Consider the following 20,312-nt stretch of genomic DNA (forward strand, 5'->3'; position numbering starts at 1 on the left):
TATAGTTCAATCCAGATAAGTGTGAGGTGAAGCTTTTTGAAAAGATAAACCAGAAGGCTGAGTACAGGGTTAATGGTCGGTTACTTAAGAGTGTGGATGGACAGAGGGACTTTGGGGTCCAAATCTATGGATCCCTCAAGGTCATTGCACAGGTTGATAGGATAGTTAAGAAGACCTTTGGGATGCTGGGCTTCATTAATAACGGGATTGAGTTCAAAAGTGGAGAGGTCATGTTGCAACACTACAAATCTCTGATGAGATTTGTGTTCAGTCTGGTCACCTCATTAAAGGAAGGTTGTGAAAGATATGGAGAGGTACATGGATGGGAGAGGTATGGAGGGCTATAGACTGGGTGCAGGACAGTAGAACTAGGCAAAAAGCAAAATGGTTCGGCACAGACTAGAAGGGCCAAAGGGGCCTGTTTCTGTGCTGTAGTATTCTATGGTTCTATAGAGGGTGCAGAGGAGATTTACCAGGATGTTACCAAGATTGGAAAATAAGTCTTATGAAGCAAGATTAGCAGAGCTGAGACTTTTCTCTTTGGAGCGTAGAAGGATGAGAGGGGACTTGTTAGAGGTCTAAAAGATTATGAGAGGCATAGATAAGGGTGGACAGCCAGCACCTGTTTCCCGGGGCAGGAATAGCAAACACCAAAGGACATATGCACAAAGTGAAAGGAGGGAAGTTTAGGGGAGACATCAGGGGTATGTTTTTTACGCAGAGATATGGGTACCTGGAATGCCTTGTCAGGGATGGTGATGGAGGCTGAAACATTAAGGGCATTTAAGAGGCTCTTAGACAGGCACATGGATGAAAGAAAAATAGAGAATTTCAGAGCAGGGAGGGTTTAGAACTTTTTTTAAGGAATATATGGGTTGGCACAACATCAAGGGCCGAAGGGCCTGTAGTGTGCTAGTGTCCTATGTTCTATGTCAGACTTGGATGATGGATTAGATCACTTTTTGGCTAAGTTTGTGGATGATACAAGGTTGGGGGGGGGGATATTTTGCGGAAGCACTAAATCTGCAGAAGGATTGAGACAGATCAGGAGATTGCCATGGGAATGACAGATGGAATACAGTGTAGAAAAGTGTATGATTATGCACTTGGTTGAAGGAATAAAGGTGTGAACTATTTTCTCAATGAGTAACGAGTTCAGAAATCAGAGGTGCAGAGGGACTTGGGAGTCCTCATGCAGGACTCCCAACAGGTCAACTTGCAGGTAGAGTGGGTGCTAATGAAGGCATGTGGAATGCTAGAATTCATATAGAATAAAAAAGCAGGGACGTGATGTTAAGGATTTAGAAGGCATTGCTCAGACCACAACTGGAATATAGTGAGTTGTTGCTGCCATTGCTCTCACTGAGCGTCACTACTGTGACTCTCACCGTCACTGCCGTTACTCTCACTAAGCGTCGATGCTGTTACTCTCACCAAGCGTCGCTGTCATTACTCTCACTGAGCACCGCTGCTGTTACTCTCACCAAGCGTCGCTGTCATTACTCTCACTGAGCGCCGCTGCTGTTACTCTCACCAAGCGTCGCTGTCATTACTCTCACTGAGCACCGCTGCTGTTACTCTCACCAAGCGTCGCTGTCATTACTCTCACTGAGCGCCGCTGCTGTTACTCTCACCAAGTGTCGCTGTCATTACTCTCACTGAGCACCGCTGGTGTTACTCTCACCAAGCGTCGCTGTCATTACTCTCACTGAGCGCCGCTGCTGTTACTCTCACCAAGCGTCGCTGTCATTACTCTCACTGAGCACCGCTGGTGTTACTCTCACCAAGCGTCGCTGTCATTACTCTCACTGAGCGCCGCTGCTGTTACTCTCACCAAGCGTCGCTGTCATTACTCTCACTGAGCACCGCTGGTGTTACTCTCACCAAGCGTCGCTGTCATTACTCTCACTGAGCGCCGCTGCTGTTACTCTCACCAAGCGTCGCTGTCATTACTCTCACTGAGCGCCGCTGCTGTTACTCTCTGTGCTAGGTTTTACTCTCATCATGTCACTTGTGTTGCTCTGAATTCGATTCTGATATATGAATATCTTTGTACTCTGTGACCCCTGGACCCTGGAATCTCAGAACACACAGTTCTGCTGCTAGGTTTTCTTTCTACTGTCTGTGAGTCAGAGCAAAATTGCATGAATCTATCCTCCAAGAAACATTTGCTATTCCTTATCTTCCAAGAAATTGTTCATATGTCAATCACCCTCCCCCCCCACCAACCCCCCCACCCCACCCCCCTTGTGTGAATGCCTGTCTTCACTATGCAGGCTTAGTCCTGCTGTATTAGCCTCTCTGGGCCTGATGTCAGCTGTGTGAGATCCTCACACTCATACCATTCACTGGTGCCCTGCCTCCCCCCTCCCTGATGATGGTGGGTGATGATTCATACACCAGCCTCGGTTCACTACATTGATGAAAGTAGAGAGTACCCAGTGGTATGTCTGCAGCGTTAGCTCCAGATGATGTGCCAGAATCTGCTGCTATTTCCTCCTCAAAATGGTGGTCTTTTTTTCTTTCCCCCTGGGCCAGGGGCAACTCTGCACTCTGTGAGCTGCCTGCTGATCCATCCTGGTCTCTGCATTTGGTGTTGGGTGGTCCTGCTGCAACCTCAGTCTGGTTCCTCTGGCCTGCTGCTCGGGGACGGGCCTCTTGTGCTATTTGCTCTTCATCCAGAGTGGGAGGCTCTTTCACTGACATGCTGGAGACTGGAATGCCCAACTTCACCGGGAACTCGCTAGCTGTTGGCTGCACCAGTTTTCTTTCCTCCGTCCATTCATCATTCCTGACTGGGGAATCCCGTCTCACAAATGTAACTGAATTTTTTGAGGCACTTCCAGTCATCAGTTCTTCATCTGAGTCAGAGCTGGAGTCGGAGCTGGAGTCAGATCCTTCACTAGCTGCATCCACTTTCACCTCCCCAGCAATCGGATGATGAGCTGCCACAATCGGCTCGCTGTGTGCAGGACCTCCTAGTCTGGAGTTCTCCACGCTCCCTTGCCAGCTCTTGGCAAGTGGTATTTCTTTTGGGTCAATATTCTTTCCCGGAAAGGGCAGCAGTGTTTTCTTCGACAGGAGGTTCATCCGTTCTCTGGCAGTCATGTCTGCAGCTTGAACTGGTAAAACTCCATGGGAAATCTCTTGGGGCCTGGCTCCTGTGTGACAGACCATGAGAAGGGGTCAGTGCACTGCACTGTGTGACGGACCATGGGGAGAAGGGGTCAGTACACAGCACTGGTGTTTCACTGCAAAGCAGTCCAGCTCTATTCACTGCGGCAGTAACAATGTTAAGAGCAGCATCAAATGTTATAGCTGGCAAAAGAAGCGATTAAAATTATCTAGATTCCAGGCCCATGAGTTAAACACTCAGAACAGAGAACAGCCACAGCCTTAACCTCACCAAGGTCAGAGCATGTTAAGCAAGATGGCTTCAATCATACAGTTGAACAATGCAAAGCCAAGAGGCAGTCACAATCAGACAGCATGGAAACTGGCCCTTTCGTCTAACTTGCCCACACAATCAATCCTGACATTCAAATCGTTGACATATAACATGAAAAGAAACATCCCAGCACCGAGCCCTGTGGAACAGCGCTGTTCACCAGCAGCCAACCAGAAAATGCCCCTTTTATCACCACTCTCTGCTTCCTGCCAGTCAGCTAATCTTCTGTCTGTACTAATATCATTCTTTTAATACCATGGACTCTCAATTTGCTCAGTAGCCTCATGTGTGGCAATTTGTCAAAGGGCTAAAAAATCTGAGTAAAACTATATCCGCTGGCTCCTTCCTGTTATCTCTCCTCAAAGAATTTCAACAGGTTTCTCAGCAAAATTTCCCCTAAAGGAAATCTACTGCCATTTCCTCCTTGAAATGGTGGTCTTTTTTTTATCTCCCCATGGGCCAGGGGCAACTCTGGATCCTGTGAGCTGCCTGCTGATCCATCTTGTCTATTTTACCTTGGGTCCCGAAACCTCATGTTTGATAATAGTCTAACAATTTGCCAACCACCGAAATCAGACTAACTAGCCTATAATTTCATGTCTTTTTCCCCTCTCCCTTCTTAAAGAGTGCAGTGACATTTCCAACTTTCCAGTTCTCCGGAACCACTCAGGAATCGTGATACATGAAAGATGACTACCAAATCATCCAATCTCCTCAGCTATCCCTTTAATAACTCTGGGGTGTGGACAATACAGTACAAGTGATTTATTAACTTCCCTAGTTTGGTGAATGTCTGCCAAGCTGCCTGTCTCCCCTCTGGCGAGCCTTGCTGTACTAACATTGGCTGTGCATTATGTCTTCTGTTAAGGACACTCCCCTTGGGTATATCTGTGTATGCACCTATTGTCTTTCATTATTGTACCATGAGTTTCTAATAAAAGCCATGATTATTGTTTGACCACATCGTCTTTGTCTACTTCATCAACTGGCACTTCACCTACCATCTTCTCCTTAGTAATAATAACTACACTGATTTCCACCCCTTGGCACTCTCGGACTTCTGGCATACTGCTGGCATCTTCCACAGTGAAAATCAATTGAGTTCATCTGCCACAGCCTTGTCCCCCATTACTATCTCCCAAGGGTCGTTTCCAGGATAGGCTGGGAGTTTATTCCTAGGAATGAAGCTGACTGAGGGTGACCTTACAGAGGTTTATAAATCCATGAGGGCTGTGGATAAAGTGATGCTCACAGTTTGTTTCCCAGGAGAGATGATCCCCGAACTAGAGAGCATATGTTTAAGGTGAGAGGGAAAGATTTAAGAGGGAAATAAGAGGCAATTTTTTCACTGATAGGATGGAGCATAACTTGAACCATCTGTCAGAGGAAACTGTAGAAGAGGGAACAATAACAACATTCAAAAGATATTTGGACAAATTTATGAATAAGATAGGTTCAGAGGATGTGGACTAAATGCAGGCAAATGCCAATTGGTTGGCATAGACATTATGCCGAAGGGCCTGTTCTGTGTTGGATTACTTGATAACTCTGAGATGTTACTGAGCAAGTTCACATCTAAAATATGGAAGTTGTTTGAAGACCATTTGGTCAGAATTCAGAACCAACATGTTCCTATAAGAAAGAAAAGACAAGGATGGCAAAGTTCGAGACATTTGGTAATGAGTGATGTTATAAATTTAATAAAAAATTAAAGGAAGCATATTTAAGGTTTAGGAAGTTGGAATCAGACAGAACTCTCGAGGAACATAGAGAAAGCAGGTTTAAAAGAGACTATGAAATGATCTTGGCAAGTAGCATGAGTAAGGTCATAGCTTCAGTAACATGCACATTTCCAGTCACCATATCACAGGAAAGATGTGATGGCACTGGAAAGGCTGCAGAGGATATCTATGAGTCTAGTGGCAGGACTGGAAAATTATGAAGGCTGAAGGAAGATTTAATTCAAGTGCATAAAATACTGAAAAGCCTAAGAAATTAAATAGAATGCTCTTGTTTCCCTTTGCAGTGGGTCTGGCAACCACAGATTTAAAGTACTAGGTAGAAAGACTGGAGGGGAAATGAGGTAAATGTCTTAGCACAAAGGGAGGAATAGGTCGGGAATTTGCAAGGATAAATGAGGCACATTCTAACAGTACTTGGCTGGTTCTTAAAGAGTCATGACCTGCAACATTAAGGAGGCAGTACATGAGGTGGGATTCGGCTGGGTAATGGCTTATCAACCAGCAAGACTTGATGGGACAATTGGCCTCTGTGTAGTAACTTTGTGTTACACCTTCATGCTACCAGTAACCAATAATCTGATGCAGAGCTGAGCGACCCTGGGGCAGACAGCAGTAGCCCCATGGTGGGCAATTGGAGGTTTGAGCCAGGCGCAAGGCATCAGGTTTACATACTTGGTGCATGCAACCTAGTACATTTTTGAAGCAGGTGAGCATTGATTTCCGTTGCTGATTTTCATTCCAGTGTGAAGTCTGCAGATACCCCAACCCACCTTCCCCAAATTTGAGCAAATTTACTTCCCTTACCCTTGATTTTCTTCTTCTTTTTCTCCCCAGGTACTTTAGTTGTGAACGTTGTCATTTGTAATCCCAATCTTTCCAGAAGAAGTATCTGAAATTACAACATAAAGATATATTACTTAAATTAGAAAGTAATAGAAAATGATTGCACTCTCTCCTTTACCACAGTGTTGGAGAAAGGCAGGAAAGAGGCAATTTGGGAAAATATTTAATTGGGGTAGGGGAAAATACGATACTATCAGGCAGGAGACTGGAAGCATAAACTGAAAGCAGACGTTCTCAGGGAAGGGGAGAAAATACAGCAGAAATGTGACCAATTTTCAGAGAAATTTGCATAGCACCCTGCACAAGTATATTCCGTTCAGGCAGGGAAAGGATGGTAAGGTGAAAGAACCATGGTGTACAAGGGATTATTTTTTTAAACATTTTGACGTACAACACGGTAACAGGCCATTTCAGCCTACGAGTCCATGCTGCCCAGTTTACACCCAATTAACTCCCGGTACATTTTCAGCAGAATCCAGAACATTTAGTTAAGAAAAGAAAATTTATGACATGTTCAAGAAGGTAGGAATTTAAGAATTTAAAAATTACAAGATTGCCAAGAAAGAGCTTAAGGACTAGGAAGGCTAGAAGGAGTCATGAGAAGGCCTTGGCGGGCAGGATTAAGGAAAACCCCCAAGCCATTCTACGTGAAGAACAAGAGGATGAGTCATGTGAGGATAGGACCCATCAGGGGTGTTTGTGAAAAGGTGAGCATGGAGTCGGAGGAGGGAGTGGAGGTCCTTAATGAATACTCTGCTTCACTATTCACAAAAAAGACCTTGGCAATTGTGAGGATGATTTGGGTTGGATTGAGATGCCAGAGCATGTTGACATTAAGAAGGAGAATGTGTTTGAGCCTTTGAAAAGCATGAAGTTAGATGTCACCATGACCAGACTAGATTTACCCAGGGCTACTGTGGGAAGCGTGGAAGGAGATTGCTGAGGTGCTGGAGATGATCTTCACATCATCACTGGGGACAAGAGAGGTACCGGAGGATTGAAGGTTTCCAAATGTTGTTTCTCTGTTCAAGAAAGGGAGTGGAGGGAGTCACGTGATGGAGTAGTGGATGGTTGGATGGAAACAGCCCTCTCTAGAGAAAAGAAAAAAAAAGTGTGAAAAAGCAGAGCTCAATAAACATAAAATACAGGAAGAGAAAGATAAAGTTAAAGAGAAGAGACAGAAGATGGCGCCCAAAAGAGAAAAAGTAAGAATAACAGAGAAAAGGGAAGAAGGAAAATCACTGGAGAAGAAAGAAGAAGGCCTTACTTGCACATTGAAGCAGAGAGTCACTGTGGAGAGGAGCGGCCGATCTCCGGTGTTGGTGAGTCCCCAGAGGAGCGGTGCCCTCCCGACCGGTGGACTACGCATGCGCGAAGAGTTGCACAAGTGTAGTGTGCAAGTAAAAGAAAAGGTTAACGCCGACAGGAGGGGGACATAGCTGAGGAGTGGCCAGCTGTGGAGCGGCCAGCTGAGAGACGCCCAGGATCGGGGCATTCGGCTAAGGGAAGTGAACAAGAAAGACGAAAAGAAGAGTGGTGAGAAAGAGAATGAAGGGCTGGAAGAGGGTGAGTGGCAATGGGGCGATCGGCAGGGGGCTGACCTGCAGCAGGAGGCTGACCTGCAGCAGGGGGACCAGCAGTGGGTCAACCTGCTGCGGGAGGCCCAACAACAGGAGACATAGTAGCTGGAAGACCAGCAAGGATACAGAAGCAGCTCACCAGAGAAGGATGAAGATACAAAGATACAGAGAAGAGAAGAAGATGACACATAGATGCAGACACAGAAGAAGAGGAGGAAGAAGACCAAGAATTTCAAAGGAAAGAAGAAGGTAAAATTGAAGGACAAAGTTTAGATAAATCTTTTTTCGAAGAACAAATGAGGTCATTAAAAAAAACGGCAATCATTAGAATTTAGTTCAATCAAAAGAAAAATGAAAAGAGCTGAAGACAGAATGCAAAGGTTAGAGTTGGTAATGACTGAAATAGGGAAAAGAGTAGAAAATGTGGAGGAACGAGAAGCTGCTGTAGAAATGGAGATAAATTATTTAAGAGGAAAGTTGGAAGAGAGCGGAAAAAAAATTAAAGAGACACAAGATTTATTGTCACAAAAAATTGACGAATTGGAAAACTACAGTAGGTGAAATAACATAAAAATAGTGGGCCTTAAAGAAGGCAAAGAAGGGTCAGATGTGAAGGAATTTATAAAAGGATGGATCCCGAAGGTGCTGGGAACGACAGATTCACATGAAGAAATAGAAATCGAAAGGGCGTATAGAGCGCTAGTATCGAAACCACCACCACATCAAAAACTGAGATCCATATTGGTAAAATTTCTAAGATATATGACAAGAGAAAATATACTTCAGCAGGCAAGAAAGAAGGTTAGAGAAGACAATAAGCCGTTGGAATATAAGGGACAAAAAATATTTTTTTACCCGGACAGAAGCTTCGAACTTTTAAAGAAGAGGAAGGAATTCAACACAGCAAAAACAATCTTATGGAAGAAAGAGTATAACTTTATATTAAGACATCCAGCAGTACTCGAAGTATTCATTCCTGGGGAACGGAATAGACTGGTCTCGGAACCAAAGAAAGCCCAAGAATTTGCTGAACATTTGCAGGACAGGAGAAGAGAGGAGGAAGAGTGACTAGAAGGAAGACCGGCAAGAAAATATACAAAAATATGTAAAAATAAAAAGCAAAGATAATGTATATATAAAAATTTAAAGATGGATAAGAGAAAGGGAAGAAGGAAAAAGAGAGCTTTGTTAAAAGTATAGAAAAATAGTGTTCTCTGGGGGGGGCTGGGGGTGGGGGAGAATAATGGTCACTGCAAAATCGGTTGACGCTTGTGAGTAAGTTCGCAAACCGAATGGAAAGGGGAGTTGTGGTTGCCGTCAGGGTACAGGAGGCAATCCAAGGAGAGGAGGTTCATTTGGGTTATTGCTTGTGGGGATTGTTGGGGTATTTCATGTCTTAAGTGCATTGTCATATACTGAGATTAAAAAGGAAAACTTAAAAAACAGTAATGGAAAAAAAAGGGGATGGAGGTGGTGAAGATGCGGAAAAGTGAAAATAAAAACATAAGATGGCTACGTTGGACCATATGACTATAAACATTAATGGAATGAATATATAACCAAGTTTAAGTGTATCCCATTGGGGAAAAAAAAATCACATATAATTTAAAAGACAAAGTTACAATGATTGAAAAAACCTGGGAACCAAATATGGAACATAACAGAAAGAACAGGCCTAGAACCACCACCACCTAAAATGATAAGAAGATAAACAGGATCAGATTTAATGAGAGTAAGTAGATGATACGTCTTTTTTTGTTTGATTGTATTTTAAATGTCCAATATCTACTGTTTATGGAGGGGGGTGGGAAGGGGGAAGGGAGGGATGGGGGGGGGGTGAAAAAGAGAAAATGTCACTGTGAATATTTAAGGAGATACAACTGTAAATATATTGGTTGATCTGGTTCATAGTGCGATAAATAAAGAATTACCAAAAAAAAGGGAGTAGAGATAACCCAGGAAATTATAGACTAGTGAGTCTTCAGTGATGGGTAAACTGTTGTTAAAGATTCTGAGAGACAGGATTTACAAGCATTTAGCGAGGCCTAATCTGATTATGGATAGTCAACATGGCTTTGTCAAGTGAAGATTGTGTCTCACAAGCCTGACTGAATTTGTTGAGGATGCAACAAAGAACATTGATGAAAGTAGAGCAGTGGATTTCATAACGGTATGTTCCCCAAGCAAGGCTCAATCAAAAAGTAGGAAGGGATAGAATCCAAGGAGGCCTTGTTTTGTGGATACAGAATTAGCTTGCCCAAAGAAGCCAGAGGATTGTTGTAGATGTTTTGTATTTTCATTGAGGTTGGTGACCAGTAGTGTTTATAGGGATCTGTTATGGGTCCCTATAAAGTCTTTGTGATTTTTTTTAATGACCTGGATGAGGAAGTGGAATGGTGGATGAGTAGGTTTGTGGGTGAAATGAAAGTGTGTGGTGTTGTGGATAGTCTATAGAGTTGCCAGAGATTACAAAGGACCATTTACAGGATGTAGAGCTGGGCTGAGAATTGGCAGATGGTGTTTAACCCAGAAAATGTTAAGTCGTTCATTATGACAGGTCCAATTTGAAAGCAGAATACAATGTTAATGGGAGGACTCTGAGCAGAGTGGAGGAACTGAGAGATCTTGGGGTACATGTCCATAGACACTCAAAGCTGCTGCAGGCATTGATAGTGTTGTGAAGAAAGCATATTGTGTATTGGCCTTCATTAACCATGGAATCAAATTTAAGAGCAGTAAGGTAATGTTACCTAGGTTAGACCTCACTTGAAATACTGTGTTCAATTCTGGTCACCTCATTACAGGAAAGATATGGATGCTATAGAGAGGTTGCAGAGGAGATTTACAAGGTTGCTGCCTAGATTGGTCTTTTCTCCTTGGATTGATGGAGGACAAGGCATGACCTTAATGAGGTGTATAAGATGATGAAAGGCAGTGATGGCCAGAGACCTTTTCCTCAGACTCGTCTCAGATCGCGTCCACAGAGGGGCAGTTTTTAGGTGCTTGTGAGTAAGTTTAGGGGGATGCAAGAGGTATGTTTTTCATAGAGAGTGAAGGGTGCATGGAATGAGCTACCAGGAATAGTGGTGGTGGCAATTACAATAGGATCTTTTATAAGACTATTAGATGGGTACATGGAATTGCAAAAATTGGTAGGGAAATTCTAGGCAGTTGTTTGAACAGGGTATTAGATTGGCACACCACTGTGGGCTGAAGGGACTATACTGTGCTGTAGATTTCCGTTTGATGATGGCTATTTGGAAAGTTGCTGCACAATCTCATTCCAGCAGTGGGTCTGACAGACGACACCTCACAGAATCATACAGCATAGAAGTCATCTTGTCCACACCCATCAATTCCAATCCCGTTTGTCTGCATTAGGCCCCTATCCCCCTTGCCTTTATTATCAATCAGCTGTCCAAATGGCTTTTAAACATTATAATTGTACACGCCTCTACCACCTCCTCTGGTAGCTCATTCCAGATAACCACCACCCTCTGTGTGAAAAAAACTCACAGAAGACTGCAGATGCTGGAACCTGAAGCTAAAAGCAATCTGCAAGGAACTCCGCAGGTCAAACAGTAACAGTGGGAGAAAAAGAATGTTTGACATTTCAGGACAAAATTCTTTATTGAGACTGAAGATATGGAGAGGAGAATCGAGTGTAAAGTGGAGAGGGTGGAAGTGGTGGGACCGGGGTCCCATGTGGGATTGATGAACCAGGGAGACGTGAAACATGACGGGGCAGAAGAATGGCAAATGCCACACAGAGGTAGAGAGAGGCAAAAAAAAACAAAGGTGTCAGGTAGAGGAAGATGAGTCTCTCAGAGTGGACAAAGGCTGCACCTGCTGAAATCTGGTTAGAAGGAAAATAGTAATGTAATGAGAGACCAGATGGAACTAAGGGGTCGGGTGGGGGAGAGCAAATGGTCCAGAGGGGAAATGTGTCTGGAGGAGGATGGAACCAAAGGGGCTGGTGGGAGAGATTGAGAAGGGGGTCAAAAAAGGGGGCAGAGAGGAGAAAAGTGGAAGAGGAACAGAAGAAGAGAGGAGGCTCATTATCTAAAATATTTTTTAAAACTGTTTTCATACCATTGGGACTACCCAGGAAGAACATGAAGCGTTAATCCCTTAGTTTACATTAGGCCTCATTCTGGCAGTGGAGAAATGCGAAAACAAATGCCAGCGCTGGCAGAGCTGCTGTAATGGCAGCATTGCTGCTGGTGTGGACCCGTGGAGAGTGGGGAGCAGAGTCACAGCACTCCCCCCTGAGGTCCAACCGCCCACCCGACTGCTGTCAACTTCGTACATGCTTTAAACAGCCTCTTAAAGCAGCCTATGGAGGTTTATTTTAAAATCCTGTGACCATGGGGTCTGCATCCAAGATGGTGGCACCTGTGTACAGCCTCAAGTAGTTGAAGACTCTGGGAAAGCACAGCATTGGTGCAGGGCACCAGAAAATGGGTAGACCAACTCCTGTTTTAGAAGGAGAAGCAGAGATGACCCACGAGACAGTGACCATAGTGGCAGACCAGTGAGGTTGAAGAATACTCATGCGGGGGGCTGTTGGCGACTTGAGGCGAGGAATCCATGCAGGCTGTGGCTACTGGAGACTGGCTCAAAATTGGCTGAAGGATTATCAGGTATCGGAACTGAGATATGCGAAAGGGTGCCGAGGGCCCTGGAGGCGTCCTGATTGTGTCAGAAGTTTGGATCTGATGGTTTGGACAATGCTGTGTGGCTGCTGGAGTGCTGGAGATGAATCCACGGACATTCAGTTACTCTAAGAGTGGGGGGGGGGGGGGGTGGAATCTCTCTTTTGCTTTTCTTTCTCTAGTTGTAAGGGGCACTGGGCAATTTCTGGTGATAGCGTATCTTTGCCTTACAGTAGATGAAAAGAAATTTCATATAATATCACATTTTCTGTTTTATTACATGACAATAAAATAATCTTGAATTCAGGACAGACAGGTTAGAGAATTGAAATGGCAACAGATGGGCATCGATGTGGAGGAGGCACATCAGGAGCACCAAATGCTGTAGATAGGTGGAAGGAGGTGCATGTGAATCTTTATCTCTCATGGAGGAGTTATTTGGGATTTTGGATGGTGGTGAGGAATGAGGAATGTGCCACTTGCTGCAGTTTCAGGGGAAAGTACCAGGTTCCACAGAGAAGCGGCTGTGGTGGGGGCGGGGGAATGAGTATAAAAGTGAGTTATGGAGGGAGTAATTGCTACAGAAGCAGTGGGAACAGAAGGCATGTCTGGGGGTGAAGTCAAGTTACAGCTGACAGGATTGGTGGAAAATAATGTGCTGAATGCAGAGGCTAGTGGAATGAAAGGTGAAGATTAGAGGAACCCTATCCCTGTTCTGTTTAGGGTGGAGGAAGTAAGAGTGGAACACCGAGAAACAGATGAAATGAGGGAGATGGCTCTATTGTCCACAGACGAGTGGAAGCCCCGTTGCTAAATAAAGGAGGGCATTTCAGATGTCCTGGGTGGATAAAAAATATTGGCTTGCATGTCGAAAGCAGAGCATAGCCATGGAAAGAATGTATTTGCCTGGTGGTCAGTGACTAGATGAGTTCTGCGAGGATCTGTTCTGGCCCTGCTCTTTGTGATTTATATAAATTACCTAAATGAAGAAGTGGAATGATGAACAAGTTCATTTTGTGAATGATACAAAAGTTGGAGAAGTTGTGGATGGAGCTGAAGATTGTTGTAGGTTACAAAAGGATATAGAAAGGGTGCAGAGCTGGGTGGAAAAGAAGCAGATGTAGTTCAATCCGGATAAGTGTGAGGTGATGCTTTTTGGAAGGTCAAACCAGAAGGGTGAGTACAAGGTTTATGGTCAGTTACTTAGGACTGTGGATGAACAGAGGGACCTTGGGTTTCCAAATTGATACATCCCTCAAGGTCACCACACAGGTTGATAGGATAGTTAAGGGCTATGGGATATTGAGTTCAGCAGTCAAGAAGTCATGTTGCAACTCTACAAATCTCTGGTGAGACCACGTTTAGAGTATTGTAATCAGTTCTGGTCAGCTCATTACAGGAAGCATGCAGAAGCTATGGAGACAGTGCAGAGAAGATTTACCAGGATGTGGCCTGGATTGGAAAATAAGTCTTACAAGGTTAGCAGAGCTGGAACTTTTCTCTTTGAATAAGAGGAGACTTAATAAATTATGAAAGGCGTAGGGTGGACAGCCAGTACCTGTTTCCCAGAGCAGGAATAGCAAACACCAGAGGACATCTGTACAAAGTGAAGGAAGGGAGACATCAAGGTTAAGTTTTTTTTTTACACAGGGAGTTGTGAGTGCCTGGAATGCCTTGCCAGGGATGGTGGTGGAGGCTGAAATATTAGGGGCATTTAAGAGACTTTTCGACGGGCTCATGGATGGAAGAAAATAGAGGGTTATGGGTAGGAGGATTTAGTATTTTTTTAAGGAAAATATGGGTTGGTACAACGTGGAGGGCTGAGGGACCTGTACTATGTTGTATGTTCATCGTTCCGATGGGTCGGAGAGGCTGGATAACCGTGATGGTCGGGGCAGGGTGATGCGGAGGTCGGGGCAGGGTGATGCGGAGGTCGGGGCAGGGTGATGCGGAGGTCGGGGCAGGGTGATGCGGAGGTCGGGGCAGGGTGATGCGGAGGTCGGGGCAGGGTGATGCGGAGGTCGGGGCAGGGTGATGCGGAGGTCGGGGCAGGGTCTCAGCAGGATACCAGTCATTCCTCCCTGTCCGTCCGTCCGTCTTCCTCCCTGTCCGCCCGTCCGTCCGTCCGTCCATCCTCCCTGTCCGCCCGTCCTTCCTCCCTGTCCGTCCGTCCGCCCGTCCTTCCTCCCTGTCCGTCCTCCCTCCCTGTCCGTCCTCCCTCCCTGTCCGTCCTCCCTCCCTGTCCGTCCGTCCTCCCTCCCTGTCCGTCCGTCCTCCCTCCCTGTCCGTCCGTCCTCCCTCCCTGTCCGTCCGTCCTCCCTCCCTGTCCGTCCGTCCTCCCTCCCTGTCCGTCCGTCCTCCCTCCCTGTCCGTCCGTCCTCCCTCCCTGTCCGTCCGTCCTCCCTCCCTGTCCGTCCGTCCTCCCTCCCTGTCCGTCCGTCCGTCCTCCCTCCCTGTCCGTCCGTCCGTCCTCCCTCCCTGTCCGTCCGTCCGTCCTCCCTCCCTGTCCGTCCGTCCTCCCTCCCTGTCCGTCCGTCCTCCCTCCCTGTCCGTCCGTCCTCCCTCCCTGTCCGTCCGTCCTCCCTCCCTGTCCGTCCGTCCGTCCTCCCTCCCTGTCCGTCCGTCCTCCCTCCCTGTCCGTCCGTCCTCCCTCCCTGTCCGTCCGTCCGTCCGTCCTCCCTCCCTGTCCTTCCGTCCGTCCGTCCTCCCTCCCTGTCCGTCCGTCCTCCCTCCCTGTCCGTCCGTCCTCCCTCCCTGTCCGTCCGTCCTCCCTCCCTGTCCGTCCGTCCTCCCTCCCTGTCCGTCCGTCCGTCCGTCCTCCCTCCCTGTCCGTCCGTCCGTCCGTCCTCCCTCCCTGTCCGTCCGTCCGTCCTCCCTCCCTGTCCGTCCGTCCGTCCGTCCTCCCTCCCTGTCCGTCCGTCCGTCCGTCCTCCCTCCCTGTCCGTCCGTCCGTCCGTCCTCCCTCCCTGTCCGTCCGTCCGTCCGTCCTCCCTCCCTGTCCGTCCGTCCGTCCGTCCGTCCTCCCTCCCTGTCCGTCCGTCCGTCCGTCCGTCCTCCCTCCCTGTCCGTCCGTCCGTCCGTCCGTCCTCCCTCCCTGTCCGTCCGTCCGTCCGTCCGTCCTCCCTCCCTGTCCGTCCGTCCGTCCTCCCTCCCTGTCCGTCCGTCCGTCCTCCCTCCCTGTCCGTCCGTCCGTCCTCCCTCCCTGTCCGTCCGTCCGTCCTCCCTCCCTGTCCGTCCGTCCGTCCTCCCTCCCTGTCCGTCCGTCCGTCCTCCCTCCCTGTCCGTCCGTCCGTCCTCCCTCCCTGTCCGTCCGTCCGTCCTCCCTCCCTGTCCGTCCGTCCGTCCTCCCTCCCTGTCCGTCCGTCCGTCCTCCCTCCCTGTCCGTCCGTCCGTCCTCCCTCCCTGTCCGTCCGTCCGTCCTCCCTCCCTGTCCGTCCGTCCGTCCTCCCTCCCTGTCCGTCCGTCCGTCCTCCCTCCCTGTCCGTCCGTCCGTCCTCCCTCCCTGTCCGTCCGTCCGTCCGTCCTCCCTCCCTGTCCGTCCGTCCGTCCTCCCTCCCTGTCCGTCCGTCCGTCCGTCCTCCCTCCCTGTCCGTCCGTCCGTCCGTCCTCCCTCCCTGTCCGTCCGTCCGTCCGTCCTCCCTCCCTGTCCGTCCGTCCTCCCTCCCTGTCCGTCCGTCCTCCCTCCCTGTCCGTCCGTCCGTCCTCCCTCCCTGTCCGTCCGTCCGTCCTCCCTCCCTCCCCGTCCGTCCTCCCTCCCTCCCCGTCCGTCCTCCCTCCCTCCCCGTCCGTCCTCCCTCCCTCCCCGTCCGTCCTCCCTCCCTCCCCGTCCGTCCTCCCTCCCTCCCCGTCCGTCCTCCCTCCCTCCCCGTCCGTCCTCCCTCCCTCCCCGTCCGTCCTCCCTCCCTCCCCGTCCGTCCTCCCTCCCTCCCCGTCCGTCCTCCCTCCCTCCCCGTCCGTCCTCCCTCCCTCCCCGTCCGTCCTCCCTCCCTCCCCGTCCGTCCTCCCTCCCTCCCCGTCCGTCCTCCCTCCCTCCCCGTCCGTCCTCCCTCCCTCCCTGTCCGTCCGTCCTCCCTCCCTCCCTGTCCGTCCGTCCTCCCTCCCTCCCTGTCCGTCGTCCTCCCTCCCTCCCTGTCCGTCCGTCCTCCCCTCCCTGTCCGTCCGTCCTCCCTCCCTCCCTGTCCGTCCGTCCGTCCTCCCTCCCTCCCTCTTCCCTCCCTCCCTCTTCCCTCCCTCCCTCTTCCCTCCCTCCCTCTTCCCTCCCTCCCTCTTCCCTCCCTCCCTCTTCCCTCCCTCCCTCTTCCCTCCCTCCCTCTTCCCTCCCTCCCTCTTCCCTCCCTCCCTCTTCCCTCCCTCCCTCTTCCCTCCCTCCCTCTTCCCTCCCTCCCTCTTCCCTCCCTCCCTCTTCCCTCCCTCCCTCTTCCCTCCCTCCCTCTTCCCTCCCTCCCTCTTCCCTCCCTCCCTCTTCCCTCCCTCCCTCTTCCCTCCCTCCCTCTTCCCTCCCTCCCTCTTCCCTCCCTCCCTCTTCCCTCCCTCCCTCTTCCCTCCCTCCCTCTTCCCTCCCTCCCTCCCTCTTCCCTCCCTCCCTCCCTCTTCCCTCCCTCCCTCCCTCTTCCCTCCCTCCCTCCCTCTTCCCTCCCTCCCTCCCTCTTCCCTCCCTCCCTCTTCCCTCCCTCCCTCTTCCCTCCCTCCTCTCTCCCTCCTCTTCCTCTCTCCCTCCCTCCCTCCTCTCTCCCTCCCTCCCTCCTCTCTCCCCTCCCCTCCTTCTCTCTCCCTCCCTCCCTCTTCTCTCTCCCTCCCTCCCTCTTCTCTCCCTCCCTCCCTCTTCTCTCCCTCCTCCCTCTTCTCTCCCTCCCTCCCTCTTCTCTCCCTCCCTCCCTCTTCTCTTCCTCCCTCCCTCTTCTCTCCCTCCCTCCCTCTTCTCTCCCTCCCTCCCTCTTCTCTCCCTCCCTCCCTCTTCTCTCCCTCCCTCCCTCTTCTCTCCCTCCCTCCCTCTTCTCTCCCTCCTCCCTCTTCTCTCCCTCCTCCCTCCCTCCCTCTTCTCTCCCTCTCCCTCCCTCTTTCTCTCCCTCTCCCTCCCTCCCTCTTCTCTCCCTCCTCCCTCCCTCCCTCTTCTCTCCCTCCTCCCTCCCTCCCCTCCCCCCTTCTCTCCCTCCTCCCTCCCTCCCTCTTCTCTCCTTCCTCCCTCCCTCCCTCTTCTCCTCCCTCCTCCCTCACTCCCTCTTCTCCCTCCTCCCTCACTCCCCTTCTCTCCCTCCTCCCTCCCTCTTCTCTCCCTCCTCCCTCTTCTCTCCCTCCTCCCTCTTCTCTCCCTCCTCCCTCCCTCGTCTCTCCTCCCTCGCTCCCTCTTCTCTCCCTCCTCCCTCTCCCTCCCTCTTCTCTCCCTCCTCCCTCCCTCTTCTCTCCCTCCTCCCTCCCTCCCTCTTCTCTCCCTCCTCCCTCCCTCCCTCTTCTCCTCCCTCCTCCCTCCCTCCCTCTTCTCTCCCTCCTCCCTCCCTCCCTCTTCTCTCTCTCTCCTCCCTCCCTCTTCTCTCCTCCCTCGCTCCTTCTTCTCTCCCTCCTCCCTCCCTCTTCTCTCCCTCCTCCCTCCCTCCCTCTTCTCTCCCTCCTCCCTCCCTCCCTCTTCTCTCCCTCCTCCCTCCCTCCCTCTTCTCTCCCTCCTCCCTCCCTCCCTCTTCTCTCCCTCCTCCCTCCCTCCCTCTTCTCTCCCTCCTCCCTCCCTCCCTCTTCTCTCCCTCCTCCCTCCCTCCCTCTTCTCTCCCTCCTCCCTCCCTCCCTCTTCTCTCCCTCCCTCTTCTCTCCCTCCCTCTTCTCTCCCTCCTCCCTCCCTCCTCTCTCCCTCTTCTCTCCCTCCTCCCTCCCTCTTCTCTCCTCCCTCGCTCCCTCTTCTCTCCCTCCTCCCTCCCTCTTCTCTCCCTCCTCCCTCGCTCCCTCTTCTCTCCCTCCTCCCTCCCTCTTCTCTCCCTCCTCCCTCCCTCCCTCTTCTCTCCCTCCTGCCTCCCTCTTCTCTCCCTCCTGCCTCCCTCTTCTCTCCTCCCTCGCTCCCTCTTCTCTCCCTCCTCCCTCCCTCCCTCTTCTCTCCCTCCTCCCTCCCTTCCTCTTCTCTCCCTCCTCCCTCCCTCCCTCTTCTCTCCCTCCTCCCTCTTCTCTCCCTCCTCCCTCTTCTCTCCCTCCTCCCTCTTCTCTCCCTCCTCCCTCTTCTCTCCCTCCTCCCTCTTCTCTCCCTCCTCTCTCTCTCTCTCCCTCTCCCTCCCTCCCTCCCTCTTCTCTCTCTATCCCTCTCTCTCTCTCTCTCTCTCTCTCTCCCTCCCTCCCTCCCTCCCTCCCTCTTCTCTCTCTATCCCGGCCCCTCGCTTCCCACCGCCCACACCTACCCGCGGTGCCTTGCGAAGCCCAAGCCCCAACGACCAGACAGCCATCTTGTCGGAGCGAAACCGACGCACTGGCCCTGGGCGGGGGCGGGGCTGGAGCCGGAGCGGATTGCGCATGCCCTGGAGTTGTGTGGACTGCCATGCTGTTCGGTCGCTGTGGCTCTGCCGTTTTCATGAGCGGCGGCTCCCGGATCCTCGGCCTGAGGCCGGGCGAAGCCAGGTGAGGAAATGCAGACCGGGGGGGGGGGAAGGAACGGTGGAGAGGGGAGGTTTATCCCCTAAACTCCCCCGGCTACCGTGTCCCTTCGCTCCTGCGCGTTTCCTCCGTCCCCTGGCTCTGTCCCATCCTCCTTCCTAGCTGCTGTTGATAGCCATATATTTGGAATCATTTTTCCTTATTTGCTATTTTCTTTCCAGGGAGCCTTTTGTTTACAACTGTGCTGCTGAAACAAGGTGAGGTTCAATTGCAGCTCATTCAACGTGCCTTGGACTCACGATGAGATGCTGTGTGCAGTGGGGTGGATGTGCTGCAAAGGAGGGAAATTAGACTAGAGATTGTGCCATGTCCCTGGAAACATTGTCAGAAAAGATTTAATGTCAGATTATAAATTGTCTAATTAAGATGCAGTCAGAAAAGTTGACTTCTCTGGTAGATGACACTAGAACAGAGTCAAGAAAGTAGATTTTGGGATGATGAAGAGGAACTGGTTTTTCCAGAAGGTAGTGAATCTGTGGAATCCTCTGTCTGAGAAGGTATATTTAATACACAAACAGACATCAGCATAATAGGGAATTAAGGGTTATGGGTGGAATTGAGTTCATGGCCAGATCAGCTGTGACCTTATTAAATGGAAGAACAGACTCGATGGGGCAGGTTGCATCCTCCTGCTCCTATTTCATGTGCTCTGATGAAGGTGAACAAATATCTGGCTCCCAAATAGTCTCGCTGTCTCTGACCAAGCAAACTCTGACCAAGCAAAGAGATAAACCAGCTTATGTGGTCACAAGGGTGTGCTAAGTCAAGTTTATTGTCACTTGATTGTACAAGTACAACCCAATGAAAAAGCATTCTCCAGTCCTCAGGCAAAAAAAAACAGACACACAACCAGGCATAATGCACATGCAGACAAACAATACATATGCAAGACAAGTATTTTATCTATATAAATGAACCTTTTTTTTGTGTGTGTGAGAGTCTTGTATAATTAGTGAGAGTAGTTCCAAAAGGTTGTTCAGCATTCTCACTGTCTTTGGGAAGAAGCTGTTCCCCAGCCTAGTGGTGCTGGGTCTAATACTCCTGTAGCTCTTCCCCAATGGGAGCAGTTGAAAGATGCTGTTTGCAGGGTGGAAAGGGTCCTCAATGATTTTACGCAACCTCTTCAGACAACGATCCTGGTAGATAACTTTAACTTTAATGGGGGGTGGGGGGGTGGAGAGAGACTCCATTGATTCTCTCTGCCACCCTTATGGTCCTGTGGATGGATCTCTGATCCATTTCTCTGTAGCAACTGTACCACACTGATGCAGCAGCCCAGGATGCTCTCAATAGAGCTCCTATAGAAGGTTGACATATTGGTAGCTAGAAGCCTTGCCCACTTCAGTTTTCTTAGGATGTACAGTTGCTGTTGCACCTTCCTGACAGGAAGGTGTGAAATGGTAGGGAAATGGCCTGTGGA

General features: G+C 49.9%; 2 protein-coding genes across 4 annotated transcripts in view; one reads left to right on the plus strand and one right to left on the minus strand.

Annotated features, from left to right (window-relative positions):
• Positions 1–18,855, minus strand: part of ndufv3 (NADH:ubiquinone oxidoreductase subunit V3) — a 29,642-nt gene extending 10,787 nt beyond the window's left edge. Inside the window, exons 1-4 of one of the 2 annotated variants that reach the window (XM_069889207.1) lie at positions 18,640–18,855; positions 13,827–13,865; positions 5,995–6,079; positions 2,439–3,161 (exon numbers count right to left, since the gene is read on the minus strand). In XM_069889207.1, coding sequence (XP_069745308.1) covers positions 2,439–3,161; positions 5,995–6,079; positions 13,827–13,865; positions 18,640–18,753 — 961 coding nt within the window. In that variant the 5' untranslated portion in view covers positions 18,754–18,855. The remainder of the gene's footprint in view (positions 1–2,438; positions 3,162–5,994; positions 6,080–13,826; positions 13,866–18,639) is intronic. The other variant, XM_069889208.1, reaches the window with a different exon arrangement.
• wdr4 (WD repeat domain 4) overlaps positions 18,553–20,312 on the plus strand; it is a 31,984-nt gene continuing 30,224 nt past the window's right edge. Inside the window, exons 1-2 of one of the 2 annotated variants that reach the window (XM_069889205.1) lie at positions 18,567–18,856; positions 19,054–19,089. In XM_069889205.1, coding sequence (XP_069745306.1) covers positions 18,777–18,856; positions 19,054–19,089 — 116 coding nt within the window. In that variant the 5' untranslated portion in view covers positions 18,567–18,776. Of the gene's footprint in view, positions 18,857–19,053; positions 19,090–20,312 lie in introns of both variants that reach the window. The other variant, XM_069889206.1, reaches the window with a different exon arrangement.

The sequence above is a fragment of the Narcine bancroftii genome, chromosome 7 (genome assembly GCF_036971445.1).
Source record: "Narcine bancroftii isolate sNarBan1 chromosome 7, sNarBan1.hap1, whole genome shotgun sequence".
NCBI classification, from domain to species: Eukaryota; Metazoa; Chordata; class Chondrichthyes; order Torpediniformes; family Narcinidae; genus Narcine; species Narcine bancroftii.